Source organism: Acinonyx jubatus, chromosome A3, assembly GCF_027475565.1.
Source record: "Acinonyx jubatus isolate Ajub_Pintada_27869175 chromosome A3, VMU_Ajub_asm_v1.0, whole genome shotgun sequence".
NCBI lineage: Eukaryota > Metazoa > Chordata > Mammalia > Carnivora > Felidae > Acinonyx > Acinonyx jubatus.
Genome location: NC_069388.1, coordinates 119034107 through 119058798, shown reverse-complemented (window position 1 = coordinate 119058798; position 24692 = coordinate 119034107). Strand labels below are relative to the sequence as shown.

The following is a 24692-nucleotide window of genomic DNA, read 5'->3' as shown; positions in this document are numbered from 1 at the left end:
TCACATTCTTAGCATAAAGAGAATAGTCATCTGCCCGGACACATTTGTAGTCCTTTTCCTTGAAATACAGTCCTTCTCTTCTGGTTTGCAAAGGGTTCTTGGCGAATCCATTCACAAGAGTTCGGACATCACTGGGCATTACCTGCAGAAGTTAGACTAGGAGTGGGCAAACTATGGCAGGCTGGCCAAATTTGGCCCACTACCTGTTTTTGTAGGCCTGGAAGCTAAGAATGTTTTTTTCTATTATTAAGTCATTGGAAAAAACAAATAGTATATTTTGTGATATGTAAAAATTACATGAAATTCAAATGTCAGTGTTCATAAAGATTCATTGGAACACAGTCACACCCATTTTTTAATGTACTGTCCTTGCTTGTTTCCCCATTAAAACTGCATAGTAGTGTACTTGTGACATGGGCCATATAGCCCAGAAACCGAAAATGTTTACTATGGCTCTTTACAGAAAGAGTTTGTAATGCTTATGCCCAAACTGGCTTTTTCTTACACTAAATCCTGGTGATGCTACACTCAAGCTTCGCTCCTGGAGTTTGATGAGGGCTGCACTGTCCACATGCTTTGTTCCCAGGAGGGTATCTAACAGTAAGTTCTGCAAATGGCTCATGCTCCCTCAGCCCTGAAAAAGGGAACCGCAGTTGGTACGATTCACCCTATGAGAATACAAACCTCCCTAAGACCCTTTGGACAGGTCTCAGCGTGAAAACTGTGGTCCGTTACCTAATATCCAAAGAGGAAAATAGAATAATAGAAAATCACATTTCACAAAGCAGGTTATTAAGTGAGCTTAGAAAATCACTGCTCATAATTTTCTAGTCATGTCAGTGGTTCACATCGGAATCACCTGAGATTATAAACCCCAAAGCGTGGCACAAAAACAGACACATAGACCAATGGAATAGAATAGAAACCCCAGAACTAGACCCACAAACGTATGGCCAACTCATCTTTGACAAAGCAGGAAAGAACATCCAATGGAAAAAAGACAGTCTCTTTAACAAATGGTGCTGGGAGAACTGGACAGCAACATGCAGAAGGTTGAAACTAGACCACTTTCTCACACCATTCACAAAAATAAACTCAAAATGGATAAAGGACCTGAATGTGAGACAGGAAACCATCAAAACCCTAGAGGAGAAAGCAGGAAAAGACCTCTCTGACCTCAGCCGTAGCAATCTCTTACTCGACACATCGCCAAAGGCAAGGGAATTAAAAGCGAAAATGAATTACTGGGACCTTATGAAGATAAAAAAGCTTCTGCACAGCAAAGGAAACAACCAACAAAACTAAAAGGCAACCAACGGAATGGGAAAAGATATTTGCAAATGACATATCGGACAAAGGGCTAGTATCCAAAATCTATAAAGAGCTCACCAAACTCCACACCCGAAAAACAAATAACCCAGTGAAGAAATGGGCAGAAAACATGCATAGACACTTCTCTAAAGAAGACATCCGGATGGCCAACAGGCACATGAAAAGATGCTCAACGTCGCTCCTTACCAGGGAAATACAAATCAAAACCACACTCAGATATCACCTCACGCCAGTCAGAGTGGCCAAAATGAACAAATCAGGAGACTATAGATGCTGGAGAGGATGTGGAGAAACGGGAACCCTCTTGCACTGTTGGTGGGAATGCAAACTGGTGCAGCCACTCTGGAAAACAGTGTGGAGGTTCCTCAAAAAATTAAAAATAGACCTACCCTATGACCCAGCAGTAACACTGCTAGGAATTTACCCAAGGGATACAGGAGTACTGATGCATAGGGGCACTTGTACCCCAATGTTTAGTGCACCACTCTCAACAATAGCCAAATTATGGAAACAGCCTAAATGTCCAGCAACTGATGAATGGATAAAGAAATTGTGGTTTATATACACGATGGAGTACTACATGGCAATGAGAAAGAACGAAATATGGCCCTTTGTAGCAACGTGGATGGAACTGGAGAGTGTGATGCTAAGTGAAATAAGCCATACAGAGAAAGACAGATACCATATGTGTTCACTCTTATGTGGATCCTGAGAAACTTAACAGGAACCCATGGGGGAGGGGAAGAAAAAAAAAAGAGGTTAGAGTGGGAGAGAGCCAAAGCATAAGAGACTCTTAAAAACTGAGAACAAACTGAGGGTTGATGGGGGGTGGGAGGGAGGGGAGGGTGGGTGATGGGTATTGAGGAGGGCACCTTTTGGGATGAGCACTGGGTGTTGTATGGAAACCAATTTGACAATAAATTTCATATGTTGAAAAAAAAAACTATAAAAAAAATAAAAATAAACCCCAAAGCGAAAAACACCTGCGGGATGCACAGCCAATGATCTAAGCAAGGCTGAATGAGATCAGCTGATCCTGAGTCCTCACATTCTCTTACCGCTCGCAGACCAGCATCAGCGCCAACTATAGGCTCTGATACAGGGGACTGAATAAACCTTTAACGCATTTAAAGCGACATTTCCCGTCTTCATAAGGGAAACCTCCACAAACACTCGTCCTTCTAAGGGATAATTCTGAGGGCAGCGCCCCTTCCCGGTCATCCCTGGGGTGTTTCCTGAAGTGGGACTGGAGGCCAGGAAGGAGGATCACTGTCTAGTCCGGTTGGCCGGGAGATGCCCAGACGGCTCAGGGGAGCACGGTGAGCCTGACGGAGGCAGAAGGAACCAAGCACTCAGGCAAAGCCGTCCCGTCAACGGTCGCGGGGGAGGGCGGGGCGGGAAGGCGATGTGCCTCGCTATTGGCTGCGATGCCTGCCCGTCACCGAGAAGGGCTTCGGTTTGGCTCTCTAACCACGACCCGCCCACTAGTGCGGGCACCACAGGTGTCCAGGTTACAAACCCGCGGGACTGGTCTTGAGGAGCGCAGTTGGGTGCGGCTCAGGAGTTCCGGGGCCGCTCTCCAGGCCCTGAGCCCCGCAGAATTCTGACTCGTCGTCGTCTGTCGCGGCACAGGGTCTGCTGGGGGTGCGTCGGGAGACGCTAGACGCGAACGTTCTGCCATTCCGAGGCGACGGGCCCGAGCTGAGAGGGCCGCAGGCTCGGGCGGGCTCACTCTCTCTCCGCAGCCGACGACTGCTGGGCCGTGGGCCGTCGGGCCGGGCTCCCGCGTGCTGCAGGGAGCCGAGGGCCCAGTCAGTCTTGGGGGAGGGAGGAGCTGGGGTATCTGTCGTGGTCTGCAACTCTCCTGCCAGGCCGGGCAGAGCACGCACGCATCTTGCGGACGGCGTGGGAGGGGAGGGATGGGGGTCGTGGGTGCTGTAGGTCTACAGCGGGCGCAAGCCTTAATGATAGCTTCCCCCTCAGATGACAGTCCTTGTGTGTGTATGTGTTGGGGGGAGTGCTTTGGGCGTCCTAGAGCTTGAGGTCACGCAGAGATGGTCTGAAAACCCCTCCCTTCTATAAGCAGCCTTGCTTGTGTGGGCTTCGGTAGCCAGGAACTTCCAACTCTCCAGGTTGGCGGCCCTCGGTCAGGAAAGTGCTGCATTGCGACCCCTAGAGACCCGGCTGGTAATTGCCACCCCGGCTCCGACGGGCTGTAGGAGGACGTGGGAAGCCTGGAATTACAGGGGGGACGCGGGTCAGTCCAGAGAGAACCTCCCCTGCTTAGAAGAGGCTGGGTCTGAAGACACCATCAGAAACTATGGTGAAGGCCTCTGTGTGGGTGGCTACTAATTCAGAATCCGTTCCACACCTGTTCGTAGTGGCCAAGGCTTGTTAATTAAGAGAAAATAGGACTGAAGCCTCATTAATGAATAAGTGAATCTTCTAGTTTTTCTAGGGGCTCCGTTATTTGTGACCACAATGACAAATTTAGACAGTGATGATATGCTAACTGACAAGCTTCATAAGCCCAAGAGCTCGAAAGAATGGTTGGAACCACAGCCACTTCATCTTATGGAGGTAACGGTAGTATGGCATTTTGAAGTTTATATTTGGGCAGTTGCATTGAGATCTGGCTTGTGCTTAACAGTTTTTCTATGTTTTGTGTTTCATTTCTGTCCTTTATTATTCCATTTATTCTACTTTGTATTTTCATTTTCTAGTTTCTTAAGGCGGAATCATCGGTAATTGATTATAGGCCTTTACTGTATAACAAAGTTAATAAGTTTCTCCTGAAGCGCTCTTAAAAAAATAAAAAGTTTATCCATTTTTGAGGGAGAGAGAGCTCACGTGAGCGGGGGAGGGGCAGACACAGAAGGGGAGAGAGACTCTCAAGCAGGCTGAGTCCTGCCAGCACTGAGCTGGACTTGGGGTGCCATCTCATGAACTGTGAGATCATGACCTGAACGGAAATTGAGAGTTTGGTGCTCAACTGACCGAACCACCCAGGCGCCACTCTCCTGAAGTACTCTTGCAAACTGCATCACCTAAATTTATACATGTTTGTATTTTGGAAAACATATATATATGTTGTATTATATATGTTTGTATATTTGTAATTTCTTTTTTTCTAAACAGCTTTATTAAGGTATAATTGGTACACAATAAACTGCGTATATTTGAAGTGTACAGTTTGAACATTTTTGACACATGTAGCCACATGTGAAACCACCACAATTAAGAGAATGAACGTATTCGTTATGCCCCAAATTTCCTCCTCCTTCCTTTGCCTATCCCCAACCAAGGCAATCACTGATGTGCTGTCACTTGGGTTAATTTTGCCCTTAAAAAATTTTATGCAGATGTAATCTTACAGTATGCTTTTTTGTCTGGCTGCTTTTACTCAGCATAATTATTTTGCGATTCATCTGTGTTGTGGCATGTATCAGTATTTTATTTACTTATTTGCTAAATGCTGTATAGTTTATCCATCCTGCTGATGGATATTTGGGTTGTTTGCATTTTTTGGCTGTCACAAATAAAGCTGTTAGGAACAATCATGCACATGTCTTTTTATGGACATACACTTTCATTTCTCTTGGGTACATATCTAGTTGTAGAAGGACTGGGTCATATGGTAAATGAATTTAACTTTTTATGAAAGTGCCAAACTGTTTTCCAAAGGAGTCTGCCTTGTACATACACAGTTCAAGGATCTGCCAGAGATTTGGTCAATTAATTTGTAAAATTTATGGCATCCACTCTATGACTTTCTCCTTTCAGGTATTTCTCCTTTGACTTTCCAGCTACTCTGGTTTCCCTGAACTCTGTCTTCTAATTCTTGAATTTTGTAAAACTTCATGTTTCAGAGTTTGAGCCCTCTCCTTTAGCTCTGATGGAGGCCTGCTCTTAGACAAAAGTCCATAAAAACTGAAAATTTATCCACTGCCGTTAGTCTCTTTTTCTAATTATTGACTACATTCTTGTTTCTCCCTGTTTTTGGTCAGTCTCCAGTGTCTTCAGATTGTTGTTTTTTCTATTTTTGTCTAGAATATTAATTCAGTACCCATCTTGGTTTTGAGAACAACAGATTTGCCAGGAATAGCAATCCTGTGAGGCAGAAAGAACAAAGAAAGTAAATCTGGAGTTAGATACATTTGAGATTAAATTCTTGTCTGCAGGCAGGATTTTCTAGGCTTCTAGTTGTTGTTTAACTCCCATGACTCTTAATTTACTTGGGTGTTAACCATCCTTGGGAAGTTAGGTTCTTGGATTTTCAGATTTTACTCATCTGTTTTGAAAACGAGTAGTGGAACTGAAAACAGCTATTTCCAATGATAGTTAATTTGAGAATATTTTTTGTGTAGTTATGAATGGATTTTAAAGGCCCACCCAAAATGTCTGTCACTTTGGGCAATTAAAAAAAATTAATCATGTTTCCATTGTGGTAAAATAAATATAGTATCAAAGTTCGCTATTTTTAACCATTTTTAAGTGTACAATTCAATGACATTAATTACAACCTCTTGTATTTCTGGCAGATATTAATTGTGGAAGATTTGTTATAAAAATGGAAAAAATTAATGTTATGGACTGTTTCCTGAAGATTGTGTTGCTTTAAAATCTAAAAATGACTTGTATATAAACAAATTTATTATTAGTATTTGATAGCTATAATGACTAAATGAATTAAAGTAGAATTCACTAATGATTGAATGAATTCAAATAGAGGCCTGATTGTGTTTTAACCCATAAAGGTGAAAGGCTTTTATGAAATGTGAAAAAAAAGATGAGTTCTGCTTACCATGTGACTCTGGGCAAGTCATTTGTCCGTGCTGGAATTCAAAATGTCTGTGATTTGAGTTATTTTTTGCCCTTGGATGAGCTATAGCAAATAGCAGAAAGATTCAAATGCTCTTTAAAAGTACTGGATGATATGATTTGAGGTAGAAAAATTGTATTTATGGAGAACTTTCCAGGGAGATGTCTGTGAGTCCAGATAGTATTAATAATTTGATTTTTTTTTAAGATTTGATTTTCAAAATTTCATTCTGTAATTATAGGTATTAGCTAAAGAAGATATTGATGCAGCTATTCAATCAATATTATATAGAGAAAATCATGTAATTAAGGTAAGAATTGGCTACAGAATGTGTCATGATTAAAAATTAATTTTGTTTTTCCCTTTTAGATGGAAAATAGAATTGAAAACACTCATTAGTGCCTAGGATTAACCTTAAGAGAAATCTGAGATTGTTTTAATTGACTTCCTATCTTTTTATTTGTGGGGATTCTTTCACAGGTACTTTTTTTTAAGTTTATTTATTTATTTTGAGAGAGTGTGGGCAGGGGAGGGGCAGAGGGAGGTAGAGAGAGAGGATCCCACACAGGCTCTGTGCTTAGAGCACAAGATGCAAGGCTTGAACTCATGAACTGTGAGATCATGACCTGAGTTGAAACCAAGAGTCTGATTCTTAATCGACTAAGCCACCCAGATGCCCCTCACAGATACTTTTATATAAGAGTTTTCCCCTAGTCACTTGTTCTTTCATCTAATGGGGCTTCTGTGTATTCTTACCAGTTTTAAGAGCTGTTATTGGGACTCACTGACTAATTATTACTCAGGTATGCATAGGTAGAAGAAGGCTTTAACTGTATCAGCACGGGCTTAATTATAAGACAAGATGAATGTCCACGTGTGGTGAGCACTGGAGTGGGTAACAGGAAAAGAGCTATTCGTTAAGAATGATTAAAGTGTGGAGCTCCTGGGTAGTTCAATTGGTTAAGCATCGGACTCTTGATCTCAGCTCAGGTCTTGATCTCAGGGTCATGAGTTCAAGCCCTGCATTAGGCTCTGCTCTGGGCATGAAGCCTACTTAAAAAAAAAAAAAGGTTGAAGTGTGCTATGACCTGAATCTAAGAAGGGGTATAAGTTAGAGAAGCTCTCAGGGTTCTTGGTTTATTTTTTTTTCATTTTGAATTTCATGTGGTTGATTGATTGTAGTAATCACATGATTTCATTTGCTAGATGAAAGGTGGATAAGTTTTGGATAAAAAAAAGTTTAGTGTATAGCCTAAATCAGTCATTTTCTTTATTTACAGGCTGCTTGCCATTTCATCCAGGTTGTGCTACATTTCTGCCTGTTTACTCTTGTCTTTTTTTTTTCCCAATAGATTTTTCTTCTTCCACATTCTCTCATACCTTCTCTTCCTAGATAACTCCTTATATTTTGAGAGAGAGAGAGAGAGAGAGAGAGCAAGAGCAAGCGAGCACGAGTTGGGGAAGGGCAGAGAGAGAGAGAGGGAGACACATAATCTGAAGTAGGCTCCAGGCTCTGAGCTGTCAGCACAGAGCCTGATGTGGGGCTCGATCTCATGAGCTGTGAAATCATGACCTGAGCCTAAGCTGGATGGTCAACTGCTTGAGTCACCCAGGTGCCCCCTAGGTAACTCCTTTAAGGCCCATCCCAAATGTGTCCCACTGTAGGAATAAAAAAAAATTAGTCACTTTTTTCCATTGTGGTAAAATATATATAACATAAAATTAGCTATTTTAAACTTTTTTTTTTTATGAGAGAGAGAGAGCGAGCAAGAGTGCACACTTGAGGGGAAGGGGCAGAGGGAGAAGGAAAGAGAATCTTAAGCAGGCTCCACACCCAATGTGGAGCCTGACACAGGTCCTGATCTCATGAACTTGAGATCTATGACCTGAGCCAAAATCAAGAGTCAGACACTTAACTGACTGAGCCACCCAGGTGCCCCTTAACCATTTTTAAGTGTACAATTCAGTGACATTAATTATTCACAGGTTGTGCAATCATCATTACTATTTATTTCCAAATAGATGGATGTTGTGAAACCATCACCATTTATTTATCTCTAAAACTTTTCATCACCCCAGCCAAAACTGTATATGCATTAAGTAATGACTTTACATTCCTCCCTCCCCAGAGGTCCCTCTGGTAACTTCTGGCTTACCATCTGTCTTTATGAATTTGTTTACTCTAGATAATTTCATATAAGTGGAATCCTACAGTATTTGTCCTTTTGTGTCTGGCTTATTTCACTTAGCATATTGTCTTCAAGATTCATCCATGTTGTAGCCTATGTCAGAACTTCATTCCATTTTATGGCTGTATAATATTGCATTTTGTGTATATACCACATTTTGTTTATACATTCATCTGCTGATGGACACTTGGGTTGTTTTCATCTTTTGGCTATTGTGAATAATGCTGTTACGAACATTGGTATATAAGTATCTGAGTCTTTGTTTTTAGTTCTTTTATAGATACATGCTTATATCTATATGTGTTACAGACAATCTATATGTATTACCTATATGTATATATGTATACATATGTGTATATTATATATACACACATATACATGTTGCTATATTGTCCCTCCTATTTTGTGTATTTGTCTTGTAGTCTATCTCTCTAGGGAGAGTAGGCATGTTGTCTAATTAATCTATATATTCATCATTTCTAGTGTAGTGTGTATCACACAGTAGAAGCCAAATAAATCAGTGAATGACTTTGTGAGTTATTCTTAGGAATATAAATGAAGTTTAAATTTTAGTACAAAATAACTTTAGGATAATTGCCTTTTCTGTCATTGTTTAATAGGAACTAGATAAGTATTTACAACATCATGACTTCTTAAATGCAAGAAGAAAAGAGAGGTTATATAAAAGATGGACTGACCACGTGGCAGATCCTCTCCAGAAGAAAATTATAGAAAAAGTTTGTTCACATAAGAATATTAAAAAAAGGAGACAAGAAGAATTAGATGGTTTTTTAAAACATGTAAATAAAAAGGTACTAAGAAGCCATTTGATACTTGTTTCAGTTGGCTTAAAATGGTGATTATAATCATTCAAACAGCTTATCTCTTCCACTGTGTATATGTATAACCTCTACTCTGTTAGAGCATATACTATTCCTAAATCTAGGACATGTGGAAAGTATGGAGGGAAGAAGGTTAGGTCTGGATTTAAATGTGTATATTAGAGTTATTATTCTTTGCTTTTCTCATGTAATATTTTTGTATACCAATTAAATTTGGCCTCTAGGTTCAATAGATAGGTATAGTTCTAGAACACAGTTATTTACAAAACTATAAGATATTTCTGTTTTGGCATTTCTAAGAGATCTGAGATGTTGACTACTAAACATTTAAAAACAATTTCCCAAATCTGTTAGTGTTCCAACATTCATTATTAATTATAACAAATTTTAAGTAGATCCCTCTATCACTATAATATTTATTACTTGGCTACCTTAAGTTTAACTTCAAATTTGGCCTTCCCTTCCATTTTGTATTTGTCATTAATGCCGTTTTGAAGCAGAAGAATGGAATTGTGTGTTTGACTCTTGACTCCTGTTATGCTCAAAGTTGTGTACCTCTTGTTATGTGTAGTTTTATTTCCTTCCTGTAGGGAAATGCATTTATAGAGCATTATGATCCGAAAGAGTATGATCCTTTTTATATGAACAAAGAGGACCCGAATTTTCTGAAGGTACGATAGACTTCTAATTTTTGATATTATGTGGTTGGTTTTTTTGAGCAGCCCTAATGTATGGGTAGTCCTTTAGTAATTCCCCAGGAATGCAGTAGCATCTTTTTTTTTTTTTTTTTTTTGAGAGAGCGTGAGTGGGGGAAGGGCAGAGAGAGGGGGACAGAGGATCAAAAGCAAGCTCTGTACTAACAGCAGCAAGCCTGATGTGGGGCTCAAACCCATGAACTGACCTGTGAGATCATGACCTGAGCTGAAGTTGGAGGCTCAACTGACTGAGCCACCTAGGTGCCCCAGAATACAGTAACATCTTAAGAATTGTTATCCATCTCCATATCTTAGGAATAAAAAACCCCGAAGTCCAGGGGTGCCTTGGTGACTCTTGACTTTGGCTCAGGTCATGATCTCGCAGTTGGTGAGATTGAACCTGCATCAAGCTCTGTGCTGACGGTGCGGAAACTGCTTGGGATTCTTTCTCCCTCTCTCTCTGCCCCTTACCTACTTACTCATGCTCTCTTTCAAAATAAATAAACTAAAAAAAAAAAAAACCCAAATCAAAAAACAACAAAGTCCAAAGTAAATTAAACTTCAGTAAAAGTTGAAAATATTATATAATACTCGGATGATAGGTAACATGTAAAATTTTCAAAGACTCTAAAAAGTTTGTTACAAATGTAATACATTTTCATGATAAATGAACAGAATTGGTACTTAAATAAAACCACTCACAATTCCATTACCCAGAATGAACTCATTAACACTTCCCTGTATATCATTTTGATATCCAAGGTTTCTTTGTAAAATAGATTTATTTTACAAAAATGGAGTAACACACATTAGGTTCACACCCTGCATTTTTTTCCTCAATACTTTTGTGTGTGTGTGTGCGTGTGTGTGTGTGTGTTTTAAAGAGAGACAGATTGGGACGACTGGGTGGTTCAGTCATTAAGCGTCCAACTTCGGCTCAGGTCATTTCAAGGTTAGTGGGTTCAAGCCCTGCGTTAGGCTCTGTGCTGGCAGCTCAGAGCCTGGAGCCTGCTTCAGATTCTGTCTCCCTCTCTCTCTGCCCCTCCCCCACTCATGCTTTGTCTGTCTCTCTCTCTGTCTCAAAAATAAGTAAACATTAAAATTTCAAGAGAGAACTATAGCATGAGTAGGGGAGAGGGGCAGAGGGAGAGACAATCTCAAGCATGCTGTATGTTCAGTGTGGAGTCTGACACGGGACTCAGTTCCATGACCCCAGCCGAAATTAAGAGTTGGTTGCTCAACTGACTGAACCACCCAGATGCTCCCCTTTTTTTCTCAATAGTTTTATGATTTGCTCTTTCTTTGTCAATAAATGTAAATACATAATTTTAATCATTGCATAGTATTCTATTAATAATAACTGCTAACTTACACTGAGGGCTTAACCAAATGTTAGGACTTTTTTTTTCCCCCATCTTTACTACTCCCACATGAAGTAATTTGCAGATGAGGCAAGTGAGACACAGACTGGTTAAGTTACTTTTCACAATCACACAGCTGTAAATAGCAGAACATATATGGTGTTTCTAACCATATATGGTATCTTGCTATACCACCATTTTTTAAAAACATATTCCCTGTTTTGAACATTTAGATTGTTTTGGACATATTATTGTTATAAATGACATGATGAACTTCCCTGTAACTGTTTAATTTTTTCCTTAGGGTAACTTGCTAGAAGTAGAATTGCTAAGTTAAAGGTTATGCATGATTTTGATTCATATTGCCAAATCGTCCTCCAGAATAGTTGTATAAATTTATACCCCTACCAGAGTCCATTTTCCCACACTTTTGCTAATAGTGGATATTCTTTCTTTTTTTTAAGTTTATTTATTTTGAGAGAGAGAAAGCACAAGTGGGGAAGGGGCAGAGAGAGAGAGAGAGAGAGAGAGAGAGAGAGAATCCCAAGCAGGCTTCTCATAACCAGTGCAGAGCCTGGTGCGGGACTTGAACTCATGAACTGCGAGATCGTGACCTGGGCTGAAATAGGACATTTAACCACCCGAGCCACCCAGGCAGCCTGCTAATAGTGGATATTATTAAACAAAATTAAAATCCTTGAGTCATTGACATTTTATTTTTTTAAATGTTTATTTTTGAGAGAGAGTGAGTGGGAGAGGGGCAGAAAGAGAGAAGACAGAGAAACCCAAGCGGGCTTCACACTGTCAGTGCAAATCCTGATGTGGGGCTTGAACTCACAAACCGTGAGATCCTGAGCTGAGTCAAATCAAGAATCGAATATCTAACCAACTGAACCACCCAGGCACCTGAGTCATAGACATTTTAAACTGTTGGCATTTGCAGGCAAAGCAGATTTTTGTTTTTTGTTTTTTGCCAAATTGGGGTGTGTGCATGTGCCATTGTCCCTATTTTAATAGGTAGGAGTTAAACTGAGAGTTTAAAGTTAGAGCCTTAGTTTACTAACTAGTATAATAACTAGTTAAGGGACAGAATTGGGATTTGAAACTATATCTTTTTGGTATCAAAATTCAAGTTCTTTTGCCATTCTGTTTTTTTTCTTTTTTTAATTTTTAAAATTAAAAAAAATTTTTTTATTTTTTAAACCTTCTGTGATTCAGCGTTTATTTATTTTTGGGACAGAGAGAGACAGAGCATAACGGGGGAGGGGCAGAGAGAGAGGGAGACACGGAATCGGAAACAGGCTCCAGGCTCTGAGCCATCAGCCCAGAGCCTGACGTGGGGTTCGAACTCACGGACCGCGAGATCGTGACCTGGCTGAAGTCGGACGCTTAACCGCCTGCGCCACCCAGGCGCCCCTAAAAAAATTTTTTTTAATTTTTAAAATTAAAAAAATTTTTTTTTAATTTACATCCAAATTAGTATATAGTGCAACAATGATTTCAGGAGTAGGTTCCTTAGTGCCCCTTACCCATTTAGCCCATCCCCCCTCCCACAACCTCTCCCGTAACCCTCTGTTGTCCATGTTTATGAGTCTCTTCTGTTTTGTCCCCCTCCCTGTTTTTATATTATTTTTGTTTCCCTTCCCTTATGCTCATCTGTTTTGTCTCTTAAAGTCCTCATATGAGTGAAGTCGTATGATTTTTGTCTTTCTCTGATTAATTTCACTTAGCATAATACCCTCCAGTTCCATCCACATAGTTGCAAATAGCAAGATTTCATTCTTTTTGATTGCTGAGTAATACTCCATTGTGTGTGTGTGTGTCTGTGTGTGTGTGTCTGTGTCTGTGTGTATACACACCACATCTTTATCCATTCATCCATTGATGGACATTTGGGCTCTTTCCATACTTTGGCTATTGTTGATAATGCTGCTATAAACATGGAGGTGCATGTGTCCCTTCGAAACAGCACACCTGTATCCCTTGGATAAATGCCTAGTAGTGCAATTGCTGGGTAGTAGGGTAGTTCTATTTTTCGTTTTTTGAGGAAACTCAATACTGTTTTCCAGAGTGGCTGCACCAGCTTGCATTCCCAGCCATTCTGCTTTTATAAATGAACCTGATAGGTGACCTCTTAAGTGGAACACTTTGAGGTTATAACAGCAGTTCTCAGAGTGAGGTACATAGATCTTTGAGAGCCCTGAAACCCTTTTAAGGGACCTATTAGGCCAATTGTTTCATAATAGTGCCAAATATTATTTACCTTTTTTATGGTGTTGACATTGACTCTGATTGTGCAAAAGCAATGGTGGGTAAAGCTGTTGGTACTTAGAACAACTTAAATCAGTGTCACCAAATCATACCAGTCATTATTCTTCATTGCCATGTACTCACATTTAAAAAATTGCAATTTCACTTAAGGATGTCCTTGACCAAACACTAAAAATTATTAATTTTATTAAATCTTGCTCACATCTAAGTACACATCTTTTTAATATGGTAAATATGGAAACAGTACTTCTGCCTACTGAAATGCAGCATGATTGCTTGAATTGTCAGCTATACTGGTTGATTTTTTTTCATGGTACATTTTTTTTTTAAAGAATGATTTATGAATTGTAGTTATTAAGTGTTGGATATTTGGCAGACATTTTTTGGAAAAGTAATGAAGTCACTTCAAGAAAAATAACTGACAGTGTTTGTTGCCAATGATAAAATGTGAGCTTTCAAGCAAAAAACTGAATTTTGGAAAAATATTCAGCATCATGAGTGTTACAGCTTTCTGCTACTCTTAGAATTTTCTGATGAGATTGATAATGATGTTAATGACTGTGATTATAGCATAATGAAATGTATTGACAATTTGGAAGATCTCACATAACTCAGTGATATAATTTCTTCCAAATAATCCATGACATGGATAAAAGATCCATTCAAAGCTCAAGATAGACCAATGGGTTTTTATGTAACTGAGGTTGAAAAATTTATTGACATAGTTTCACATTCCATGTCATAACTTTTAAGAAACTACAACTTATTGAATTTGGGTATAGTGTCTAAGAAGAATATCCACAATAATCTGAAAAAACCATTAACACAAGAGCTAACCATGACTGGTGGGCCTTGCAAAGAGATGTATTGGAGTGCTCCCATCTCTTTGTAAATGGATAAACTGAAGTAGTTTGTAGATACTATATTCTTGATTTTTTCAGGCTTAGGTGTCATACACAGATGATTAGGATACACTGAAAAAGACGTAATCCTGCCCTTAAACACTTGCTTTTCTTGTAGGTTACCATTCCACCATTTCGTGATCCTTTGAAAAAGGCACAATATGACAAAGATGATGATAAAAGAACTCTTCTTCAGTGTGAGACTGGTACTTAGTGCCTAATTGTTACGTGATTTCATAACCCAGAAGCAATGGGAGTTGCATTTAAGTGTGCTGATTTAGGTTACTAATCTTCCTACAGGCAAAATATGTACAATGAAAGAATTTAAAGAGGTTGAGAAGGCCAAACTGCATTCCAGGTTTCCAAGAATTTCTAATTCAAGGCACTTTATGACTCCAAATAAATGGCTTATGCTGCCTACAACCTACATAGAAAGTGAATTTTGTAAAAGGAGCAGGTAATGGTTAATAGAAATTATTGAACCTCTTGGAATTTGAAAACTGGAGACAGTGGTATAAATTTTGTCATAATTATGATTTTTTTTAAATTTCATTTTTCAATGAGGAATCCATAATTCTTTGTTCCTCTTTGTGATGTTTCTTTTCTCTTGGGCACTTTCAAGATTTTCTCTTTGCTTTTCATTAGCTAGGTTATGTCGTCTTTATTTTCCTTTCTATTTATCCTACTTAGGGTTCTTTGAGATTCTTGTATCTGTGGTTTGACATCTTTCATTATTTGGAAAATTTGAGGCCATTATCACTTGAAATATTTCTTATGCCCCATTCTTTGTTTTTCTTTTCCTTCTGAGACTCCTTATATGTATGTTACACCATTTGATATTGTCTCATAGCTCCATAGTTCTTAGTTTGTTTTTTGTGTTAAAAAAATTTTTTTTCCTAATTGTATTTCAGTTGGACAATGTCTACTAACCCATCTTTTTTTTTTTTTTTTTCCTACTACCCTATCTTTAAGTTCGCTGAGCCTTTCCTCAGCCGTGCCTCATTTGTTGATCAGCTCATCAGAGGAATCCTTGGTCTCTGTTGTGATTTTTATTTTTAACATTTCCATTTGATTTTTAAAAAACAGTTTTAATTTCTCCTGAAATTTGCCATCTGTTTATATATGTTCACCTTTCCACTAGATGCTTTAACATATTAATCATAGTTATTTTAAATTATTTATCTGATAGTTCCCATGGTAGGGGGGAGGGGTCGTTTCTCAATCTGGTTCTGTTGATTGCTTTCACTCTTGACAATGGGTTATTTTGTCTTGCCCCTCTCCCCAATATCTTGTAATGTTTTATTAAATGCTCGATATTTGAGGTTATTGTGTCTTGCCTTTTTTTTTTTCTTTGCATGTCTTGTTATTTTTGGTTGAATGCCAGGCATTAGAGGTAGACCAGTGTAGACGGAGTATGTCTAGAAAACGGATATGCTTTTTCTTCTGTCAACCATTAGTGTGGAGAATTGGGCTTATCTAGTCAGAAGTTGAGCTGGGTTTAGGTATTATTGCTATTGTTACCTTTAGTGCACCTTAGGCTTCAAATACCTCTAGTGGTGAGCTGCTGTTACCTTGTGCTTAGGGTGGGGGCTGCTAGGCCAGAAGGGTTTTCTGAAGTGTTCCTGCTCCCTCTTCATTTTTTGGCTATCTCTGCAAGCCTGCATCACAGAGGTGTGTGTGAGAGGTGTGGGGTGAGTCTCTCTGTGTTCTTGCTTCATCCCCAGAAGTACACTGCTATTGCTTGTTGCTTATTGCTAGGCTCATAGTGGCAGCAGAGGAATTTTTCTGTTTTCTTGTCCTGCCTCAGTTTTAGGCATGTTCTATGTGGTTGGGCCTCAGGAGCAGCATGTTCTTAGAGTTCCTTCCCCTTCTCTCTGTGGCAGTCAAACTACCTTGTTTGGTTGTTCTTGGGTAATAGTTTCCTGCCCCTCTGCCAATAGTAGCAGATCTCTGCTTGGTATAGGTATAGGATTCTGGACTGAAAGCTGTTTCTTGTCCCTCCTCCTGGGACAGAGGGGTTTTGCTTCTGTCCTTATCCTAGTAGCAGTGGATCCTTGCCTTGCTCCTGGGTGTACCCCTCTTATTCCTCCTCCATAGGCAGGCAGGTTTTGCTTTTTTCTCCCAGAAGCAGTATATCTTTGCTTGTTGTTCTGGAGGGGGGTGGGAAGAATTACTTGCCTCTTTCCAGCAGCTTAAGGCTTTTGCTTTATAGTAGGAAGGATCCAAGGAAGGGGGTAGGGCATTGCGCTTGTTTACCTGAAGCTCTTGATCTCTTCCTATACTTCTTTGCCACTGATGGTGCCTTTCTCTGGTGTTCTGCTCTGTGCCCGTTCTTTTTTTGAGGAAAACACTGTTCCCAAGACTTTGTTAAATGCTACTTTAACACTTCCTCTGTGAAATATTTCCAGTTCACCTCCTTATACTAGGCAGTCTGGTCCAGGCCCTCTTTTGTCCCACCAGTTGACATACATGTATTTTTTCACTTATCACACAGTTTGCAACTGTCTGCTTATCTGTGAAGTGAATGAGTATATGACCAGTCACTGGTTAAGTCTGTGAAACTAGGTTGGAGCCATTTTGTGAAAAGCCTTCAATACCAGCTTAAAATTGGGATTTTATCATGTAGGGATTGGGGAGTCATTGAGGACAGCATGAAATCCTGGAAACTTTAATCTGGCATATGATGTATACAATAGATTGGAGATAAGATAGGACAAGAAGCTGGAGATTGTTGAGGTTTTATAAGGATCTATCTTCTGTTGATAAAGGCCTCAGGATGTGGCAAAAGGAATTGAAATGAAGAGACTGATGTGATGAAACAAAGGAATTTTAGATTTTGTTGGCCAGATTTGGAAGGCCAGGGAAAAGAGTCAGAAAGGAATTCAGATTTGAGATTTATCTTATATATTAGTCTCCTAAGGCATTTGTAACAAAGTGCTACACACTGTGTGGCTTAAAACAACAGAAATTTATTCTCTCATAGTTCTGGAGGCTGGAAGTATAAAATCAAGATGTCAGCAGGGCCATTCCCTCTATGAAGGCTCTAGGGGAGGCTCCTTCCTTGCCTCCTTTCTAGCTGCTGGTGGGTGCTGGCAGTTTTGTTAGTTGGTTTACATACAGCCTTAACACTCTAATGTCTGCCTCCATGGTCATATGGTCTTCCTTCTGTGTCTGCATCCAGTTTCCCTCTTATAACATCTGACACTGGATTAGAGCCCACCCTAATCCATCATGACCTCATTTTAACTTGATTACATCTACAAAGACCTTATTTCCAAACAAGGTCACATTCACAGAGATGAGAGTTTAGGATTTGAATATATCTTTTCTGGGGGACACAGTTCAACTCCTATATCAAATTAATTCAATCAAAGTATCATGCGTTGAGTTGTAATTGCTTTAAATAACTTAGAGAAGATAGCCATTTAAAATAGATAATTCCATTACAATGTGGCAAATGTGATAATACTGATATGCACGGGTTATTATGGAAGCACAGAGGAAGGGCACTTAACCCAGCCTAGTAGAAAATATAACAGTGGGATCTTGGATAGAAATAAAATAACGAAGAGGAGCATCAGTTTCTTGGGACTGAAATCATTCAATGTTTGTCTTATATAATTATATTAATTAAAAAAAATGCCTAGTTTGGGTGAATCCAAGACTTAGCAGACATATCTGTAGGAAAATCAGTATGGGAGACCGCTTTATAGAGGAGGGACTCCTCCATAGAGGAGGGTTGCCATTCTGTCTTCCATTTTATTTATTTATTTATTTATTTATTTATTAAGTTTATTTATTTTGAGAGAGAAACAGAGCAAGCAGGGGAAGGGTAGAGAGAAAGGGAGAGAGAGAATCCCAAGCAGGCTCCACACTGTCAGTGCAGAGCCCAACGTGGACTTGAACTCACAAACCATGAGTTCCTCACCTGAGCTGAAACCAAAAGTCGGTTGCTTAACTGACTTGAGACGCCCAGGGCCTCCCTGTCTTCCATTTTATACTGTAATAGTGGAGACATTTTCCCCCTGAAATTCAGCCTTTAATATTCAATTTTAGTGTACCTTAAATATCTTTATTTTATTCTCATTCTTTAAAGACAGTTTGCATTGTAGGTTGATAACTTATTTTATCTGAATGCTCTAAAGATATAATTCTCTTGCTTTTGGTTTCTATTGTTTATGAGAAGTCTGCTGTCATTCTGGTTTTTGTCTTTTCTCCGTGGCTGCTTATAAAATCTTTGTCTTTAGTGTTTGGCACTCTTGCTACAGGTGTCTAGGTACGGATTTCTTTTTATTTAACCTACTGGTATATATTGTGCTTTCTGGATCTCTGTATTCATGTTTTTCATCAGTCAGGAAAATTCACAGCAATGATCTCTTTATTGTTTTTTCTTTATTCTTTCCCTTTTGCTTCTGGATTCAGACATATATTAGACCTTTTTATATCTTAATATCTTTTAATTTGTATTTCATATTTTCCATCTTCTTAGAATGGAATATGTTTTGAATATGTTTTCCAGTTTACTAATTCTTTCCTCACTGTGCTCAATATTAGCATTTAAATTTCTTAAATTTCCTCCTTCCAATATGCTTCTTCATTTCTGATAGGCTCTTAACTGTTTTCTTATATTGGTGATTGGATCATTTCTTTCTTTAAAATACATTGGTATATACTACATTCTACATTTGATAATTCCAAATTCTGTATTCCTTGAAGAAGCTAAATCTATTGTTTTCTCTGCTAATTCTCAATTATAATGGTTTATTTTCTTGTATGCTTTGCTTAGTGAATTTTATTTATGATTTAATGACATGATTTGAACTTTGGGTATCCTATTGGCCCAGTCTAGGGGAGGATTTGTTTCTGTTTCTGCCTCTGCTTGTAGCTAGGATACCATTAACCTGGGCGCACTTAAGCTCCCTTAAAAGGTCTATGCTTAGTGTGACAGTCTCAAGTTTGGTGTCCTCACATTATAGCTGGTACATGGCTTAGTATCAAGTTAACTCTGTTATTGGCATCTGCCTTCAGGTGTGTTCTACTTGCTCTTGCTGCCCACCACTATAGATGGACCCAGCTTCCCACATTTCTGGCCTCTACTGTGTGTGTGTGTGTGTGTTAAGAAGACTTTTTTTTCCCCTTTAATATCTCTTGTGAGATAGTGATGCCTCCAAGAATGAGTGGATTCCCTCTAAGCTGTGAATTTCAAACTGGCACAGACAGCGTGGGTTTCTATAGACTTTCTAAGGTATTCACAGATAGTTTTAAGGAACTCAATTTTCCTGATTCTGAAGTCTATATGTACTCTTTTTAAAAATTGATCTGCCTGGGAACAAGCCTGCATTCACATCACATCTTAACTCACTTTTTAAAAGAAAGTCATACCTTTCAACCTGGGTGTAAAAAATTCCAGGGTGCCAAATAAAGGGATAAATAAAAATACTGTCTTTATTTGTATTTTTATTTAAAAAAAAAATTTTTTTTAACGTTTATTTTTGAGACAGAGGGAGACAGAGCATGAACGGGGGAGGGTCAGAGAGAGGGAGACACAGAATCGGAAACAGGCTCCAGGCTCTGAGCTGTCGGCACAGAGCCCGATGCGGGGCTCAAACTCACAGACCGCAAGATCATGACCTGAGCTGAAGTCGGCCACTTAACCAACTGAGCCACCCAGGCGCCCCTAAAAATACTGTCTTTAAAGAGAATTCCTTTAATGATGAAGCAAGGAAATTCAACCCATAGGTCTTTCTGTATTTCCCTGTCATGTATATTTTATTTTACTTTAATTAGTTGATTGATGATCGATAGATTTAAAGACTTGCCTTAGAATCAGGGTACTTGGTCTGTGTTGGGTTGCTCTGAATTTGGAATAAAGTCCTATAATTTAGTGATACTTCTTATGAATATAACTGGAATGTTTTGTGGAACTGATAAAATTTTCAAAGTACATTGGCTATAATGCTCATCTAACAGTTTTATGTGATTACTTTCAGATTTGGTGTGCTTTATTAATATGTTGGTTAAAATCCATTTTATCAAATTATATCCTTAAAGTTTCATAGTAAGACCAACAACACTCATCTTATCCCAAATCTGTTTGAAACAAGAGTTACAAGAGAAATGAGAAACAAAGTTACTTAAACTTACAGTGAAAAATTTTAGGTGTGTCAGTTTTTTTTTTTAATTTTTTTTCAATGTTTATTTATTTTTGAGACAGAGAGAGACACAGCATGAGCAGGGAAGGGGCAGAGAGAGAGGGAGACACAGAATGGGAAGCAGGCTCCAGGCTTTGAGCTGTCAGCACAGAGCCCGACGCGGGGCTTGAACTCACGAACTGTGAGATCGTGACCTGAGCCAAAGTCGGACACTTAACCGACTGAACCACCCAGATGCCCCTAGGTGTGTCAGTTTTAAAATGTGCAGGGTGGTGTGTGGTGTTTCAAACTTCTTTTAAGGAATATATAAACAAAACTCTTTAAGATCACTGTTTCGTTTTCAAAATATCCTTCAAAACATCCTCACACATATTATCTTGTTAAAGGTTAAAAGTGAAAGTGAATTTTAACAATGGTAATTTTGATTTGAAACCCGTGGCAAGAACTCCTCATCCCCTGGAATCTCAAGGAGCAGGAAAAGCACTCATTTACAAGTAAGTCTGGCATTCCATGGCTTTACTGTTTTTTCATTAAAGACGCCTGGCTGTGTTTCCACTCCCACCATCCTTTCAAGTTCTTGGAGCAGTGCTGAGGCACACACCGGGCTCTTGTAGTGTGACATCAGGCATCTCCCACCTCTGTGTCTGGGTGAGGTGGCAACTTTCCTCAACTTCTTCTGGTCTTAAAGAACAAACTGCTGGGGCACCTGGGTGGCTTAGTTGGTTAAGCATCCGACTCTGGATTTCGGCTGAGGTCATGATCTCACAGTTCACGAGTTCAAGTCCCACATTGGGCTCTGTGTTGACAGCATGGTGTCTGCTTCAGATTCTCTCTCCCCTCTCTCTCTGCCCCTACCCCACTTGCACGTGCACATGCTCTCTCTCTCTCTCAAAACAAACAAAAAACCCCACAAACTGCTGATACATTCAGAAATAACAAGCACAGACAGAAAATAAATTGTTAAAATTAAAAGTTAGGAGATATTTCATTGGAGTTGGAGCCGTAAAAATGGAATTTTGGACTACTTTTGTTGGATAGTAGGTATAGTCGGAGTGAAGAGATGTTATAAGCAGAGTGGTGGTCCTTACTCTTGTGTGTGTGACTGAGGGAATCATCTCAATTAACTAGTTATGGAATTAAAGTAAGAGATCTCTCTATATAGTTACATAACGTGTTTAACTATCTGATTAAAACTAATGAGAACCCTCAGATGTTGCTGCAGGGAATGTGAAATGGTCCAGTCACTTTGGAAAATAGTTTGGCAGTTTCTCAAAATGTGAAACATTAAGCAATTCAGCTCCTACCCAGGAGAAATGAAAACATATGTCCATAAAGACTTATACATGAATTCACAATAGCCAAGAAGTGGAAATAACCCGAATATTCATCAGCTGGTAGATGGATAAGCAAAATGTGGTATATCTATACATGGAGTATTTGGTGGTTAAAAGGAAAGAAGTGCTGATACATGTTACTAAATGGATGAACTTCAAAACTATTATACTCAGTGAAAGAGGACAATCACAAAAGAGCACATATTGTATGCTTGTATTTATATGAAATGTTCAGAAAGGCAGATCTATAGAGACAGGAAGTAGATTGTTGTTGAGCTAGGGCTAGGGTTGGGAAATGGAGAGTGACTGTAAATGAGCATGAGGTTTTTAGACTGATAGAAATGTTCCAAAATTGGATTATGGTGATGGTTGCACAACTCTGTAAATATACTAAAAGTCATTGATTTGAATCACTTAAAATGAATGAATTTTATGATGTGTAAGTTACACCTCAGTAACACTGTTGATGATAATAAAACAAGAACCTGGAGTGCCTGGGTAGCCTAGTTGGTTGTGTCTGACTCTTGATTTTGGCTCAGGTCATGATCCCAGGGTTGTGGGATTGAGCCCTGTGCCAGGCTCCACATTGAGCGTGGAGCCTGTGTAAGATTTTCTTCTTCTCTCTCTGCCCTTCCCCCGCTTACACAAGTGTGCTTGCACGTGGTCTCTCTCTCTCTCAAACAAAACAAAACAAAACAAAACAAAACAAAACAGCCCTAGCAGAGCAGAAGAAAAATGAGCTTGTGTAATGTTCTTTAGGATGTTGGTGTACAATTCTCTGTCCCTAAAGAGCCCCAAAGTAAGCTGCAGTATTCTTTCCTTTTTCTGAATAGGCTCAGAATTTGATAAATAAATGCAGTATGGCAGAAGGCACAGGGCTTTTAGAGATGTTTGATGCTGGCATGGGCAGCAGAGAGAAGGACTAACTGTAGAAACCTATGACTTTAGAGATGGAGCTGGCCGTCGTTCTAGAGGTGTGGTTTAATTATTGGCTGCCTTTTGAATGGGAGCTGAAATTAAGGAATAATAGAAAGTATTGACGCTAAGCCTTATTCACTTGGTAGCTAAAGGCCTTAAAATGGAATGTGTCAGAAACACTCTTGTATACTCGGTTTCAATAGAGTAAGTTTCTGTATAATCCCTAACTGCCACAGTCTCACACATACCTGTTTGGGTCAGGTTTTAGGATAGTAAACATTTAAATCCTATTTAATTTCTATATATAATGTAAAAGGAGGGGTTTTGTCCTCAAATATCTCTTCTAGCAGAGTGGGATCCAGATCTGAAGGAGAATATTGCAAGTTGGAGTACCTGGGGGCCGATATTTTAGACTACTTAAGTCTATGAGTTCCCCTTGGAAAAAGGAGATGGAAGATTAGATTCTGGTCTGTGAATTAGGGAAATAACCCAATTATGGCATCGGGGAATGGGGGGAGGCATATTTGTTTTTGGAAAGTTAGACCTTCCTTGGGAAGACACAGTGGACAGCTCTTTGAGGGGGTCATTGACCCTGAAAGAGCCTCACTCAGCTGTTTGATTAAGCAGCAAAGAGATTTCAAATGAAACTATTATTAGAGTAAGGTAATGCTATTTATTTGGGTTTCTTTTTCATAAAAATGTGTAGATTCAAATAGAACTTACCAACTTCAGGGGCGCCTGGGTGGCTCAGTCGGTTAGGCGACCGACTTCAGCTCAGGTCATGATCTCATGGTCTGTGGGTTCGAGCCCAGCATCAGGCCCTGTGCTGACCACTCAGAGCCTGGAGCCTGCTTTAGATTCTGTGTCTCCCTCTCTCTCTTCTCCTCCCCCCCTTTGTGTTCTATCAGAAATAAATAAACGTTAGAACTCATCAACTTCAAATTAAAATATTAAACGCTGCAATTGAGTTGCTATTTAAGAGAATTCTTTCTGGTTCCTTCCTGCAGAAACAAAGGATCATCCTTTCTGGAAAAAGAGCCTCTATGTTTTCATGAGAGAAAAGAAACCAAGTCCCAAAGAGGTCAACTCTGAAGGGCACTTTTCTTCCATGGCCCTCAGCCAAGAAGTAGAAAGGGATGAGGACCAGGATGCGGTGAGTGCTGGGATGGTCCTGTTTTGCCATTCACAAGGTGGCAATTGCTGATGCCAAAGTCTGAGTAGCTGGGAGCTTCTCTGTATGACAGGCCTTCAGGAGGAGAGGAGGCAGGGGACTGTACCCCTTTACTCCCAAACAAGGCAAGGGAGAGAGTAGAAGAAACTGAGAAGCATTCAGAGGGAATGGAGAGAATTTCCCTGAGAGTTTCACAATGGATATGCCCTCTGGTGGGTGGGTATCAGATTTTCCTACTTTCTTGTGAATTTTTGCCCTTCTTCTGTCTCCCCACCATCTCTAGTATCTCTACTATTTACCACTTATCACACCCAAGCCAGGCCCTAAATTTTGTTTCCCTTAACTCAACCAAAACAGGCAGAAAATTATCAAAAGAACCATGTTCTAAATTCAATGTGGTAAAATTTAAGGAGTAAAGTAAAAGCCCCCAAATGTAAAATGTATACAAATGTAGGTGTTCACAGAACACAGATTTCTCATCCTAAGGTGACTACAATTAAACTTGGTGACCATGTGACTGGTCTAGCGTAGTCTACTGCTTCTAGGTCTAGGTCTACTTGCCACTTTTCTCCTTCAGTTTTCTTCTCTACCCTATGTACAAGGCTCTGGAGTAGAGCCTGTTTTAGGAGTGGATTTGGAGGAGAAGTCACAGCCCACCCTCCTCATCTCCTGGTTAGAAATCAATATGGGAATGGTGTGTTAG

The 24692-nt window shown here is 39.5% G+C and overlaps 2 protein-coding genes across 5 annotated transcripts in view; one reads left to right on the top strand and one right to left on the bottom strand.

Annotated features, from left to right (window-relative positions):
* PFN4 (profilin family member 4) overlaps window positions 1-2948 on the bottom strand; it is a 6753-nt gene extending 3805 nt beyond the window's left edge. The window contains exons 1-3 of one of the 4 annotated variants that reach the window (XM_053201177.1): window positions 2852-2948; window positions 506-634; window positions 5-142 (exon numbers count right to left, since the gene is read on the bottom strand). In XM_053201177.1, coding sequence (XP_053057152.1) covers window positions 5-142; window positions 506-622 — 255 coding nt within the window. In that variant the 5' untranslated portion in view covers window positions 623-634; window positions 2852-2948. Of the gene's footprint in view, window positions 1-4; window positions 143-505; window positions 676-2315; window positions 2718-2851 lie in introns of those variants that run through there. The other 3 variants (XM_053201176.1, XM_053201175.1, XM_027033290.2) reach the window with 3 other exon arrangements.
* FAM228B (family with sequence similarity 228 member B) lies at window positions 2805-24692 on the top strand. Its single transcript, XM_053201396.1, is given in 11 exon segments — window positions 2805-2976; window positions 3782-3912; window positions 6396-6464; window positions 8964-9155; window positions 9776-9856; window positions 14533-14620; window positions 14715-14871; window positions 20953-21060; window positions 23826-23874; window positions 23876-23971; window positions 24567-24692. Coding segments are annotated over 10 exon segments (1065 nt in total). The 5' UTR covers window positions 2805-2976; window positions 3782-3813.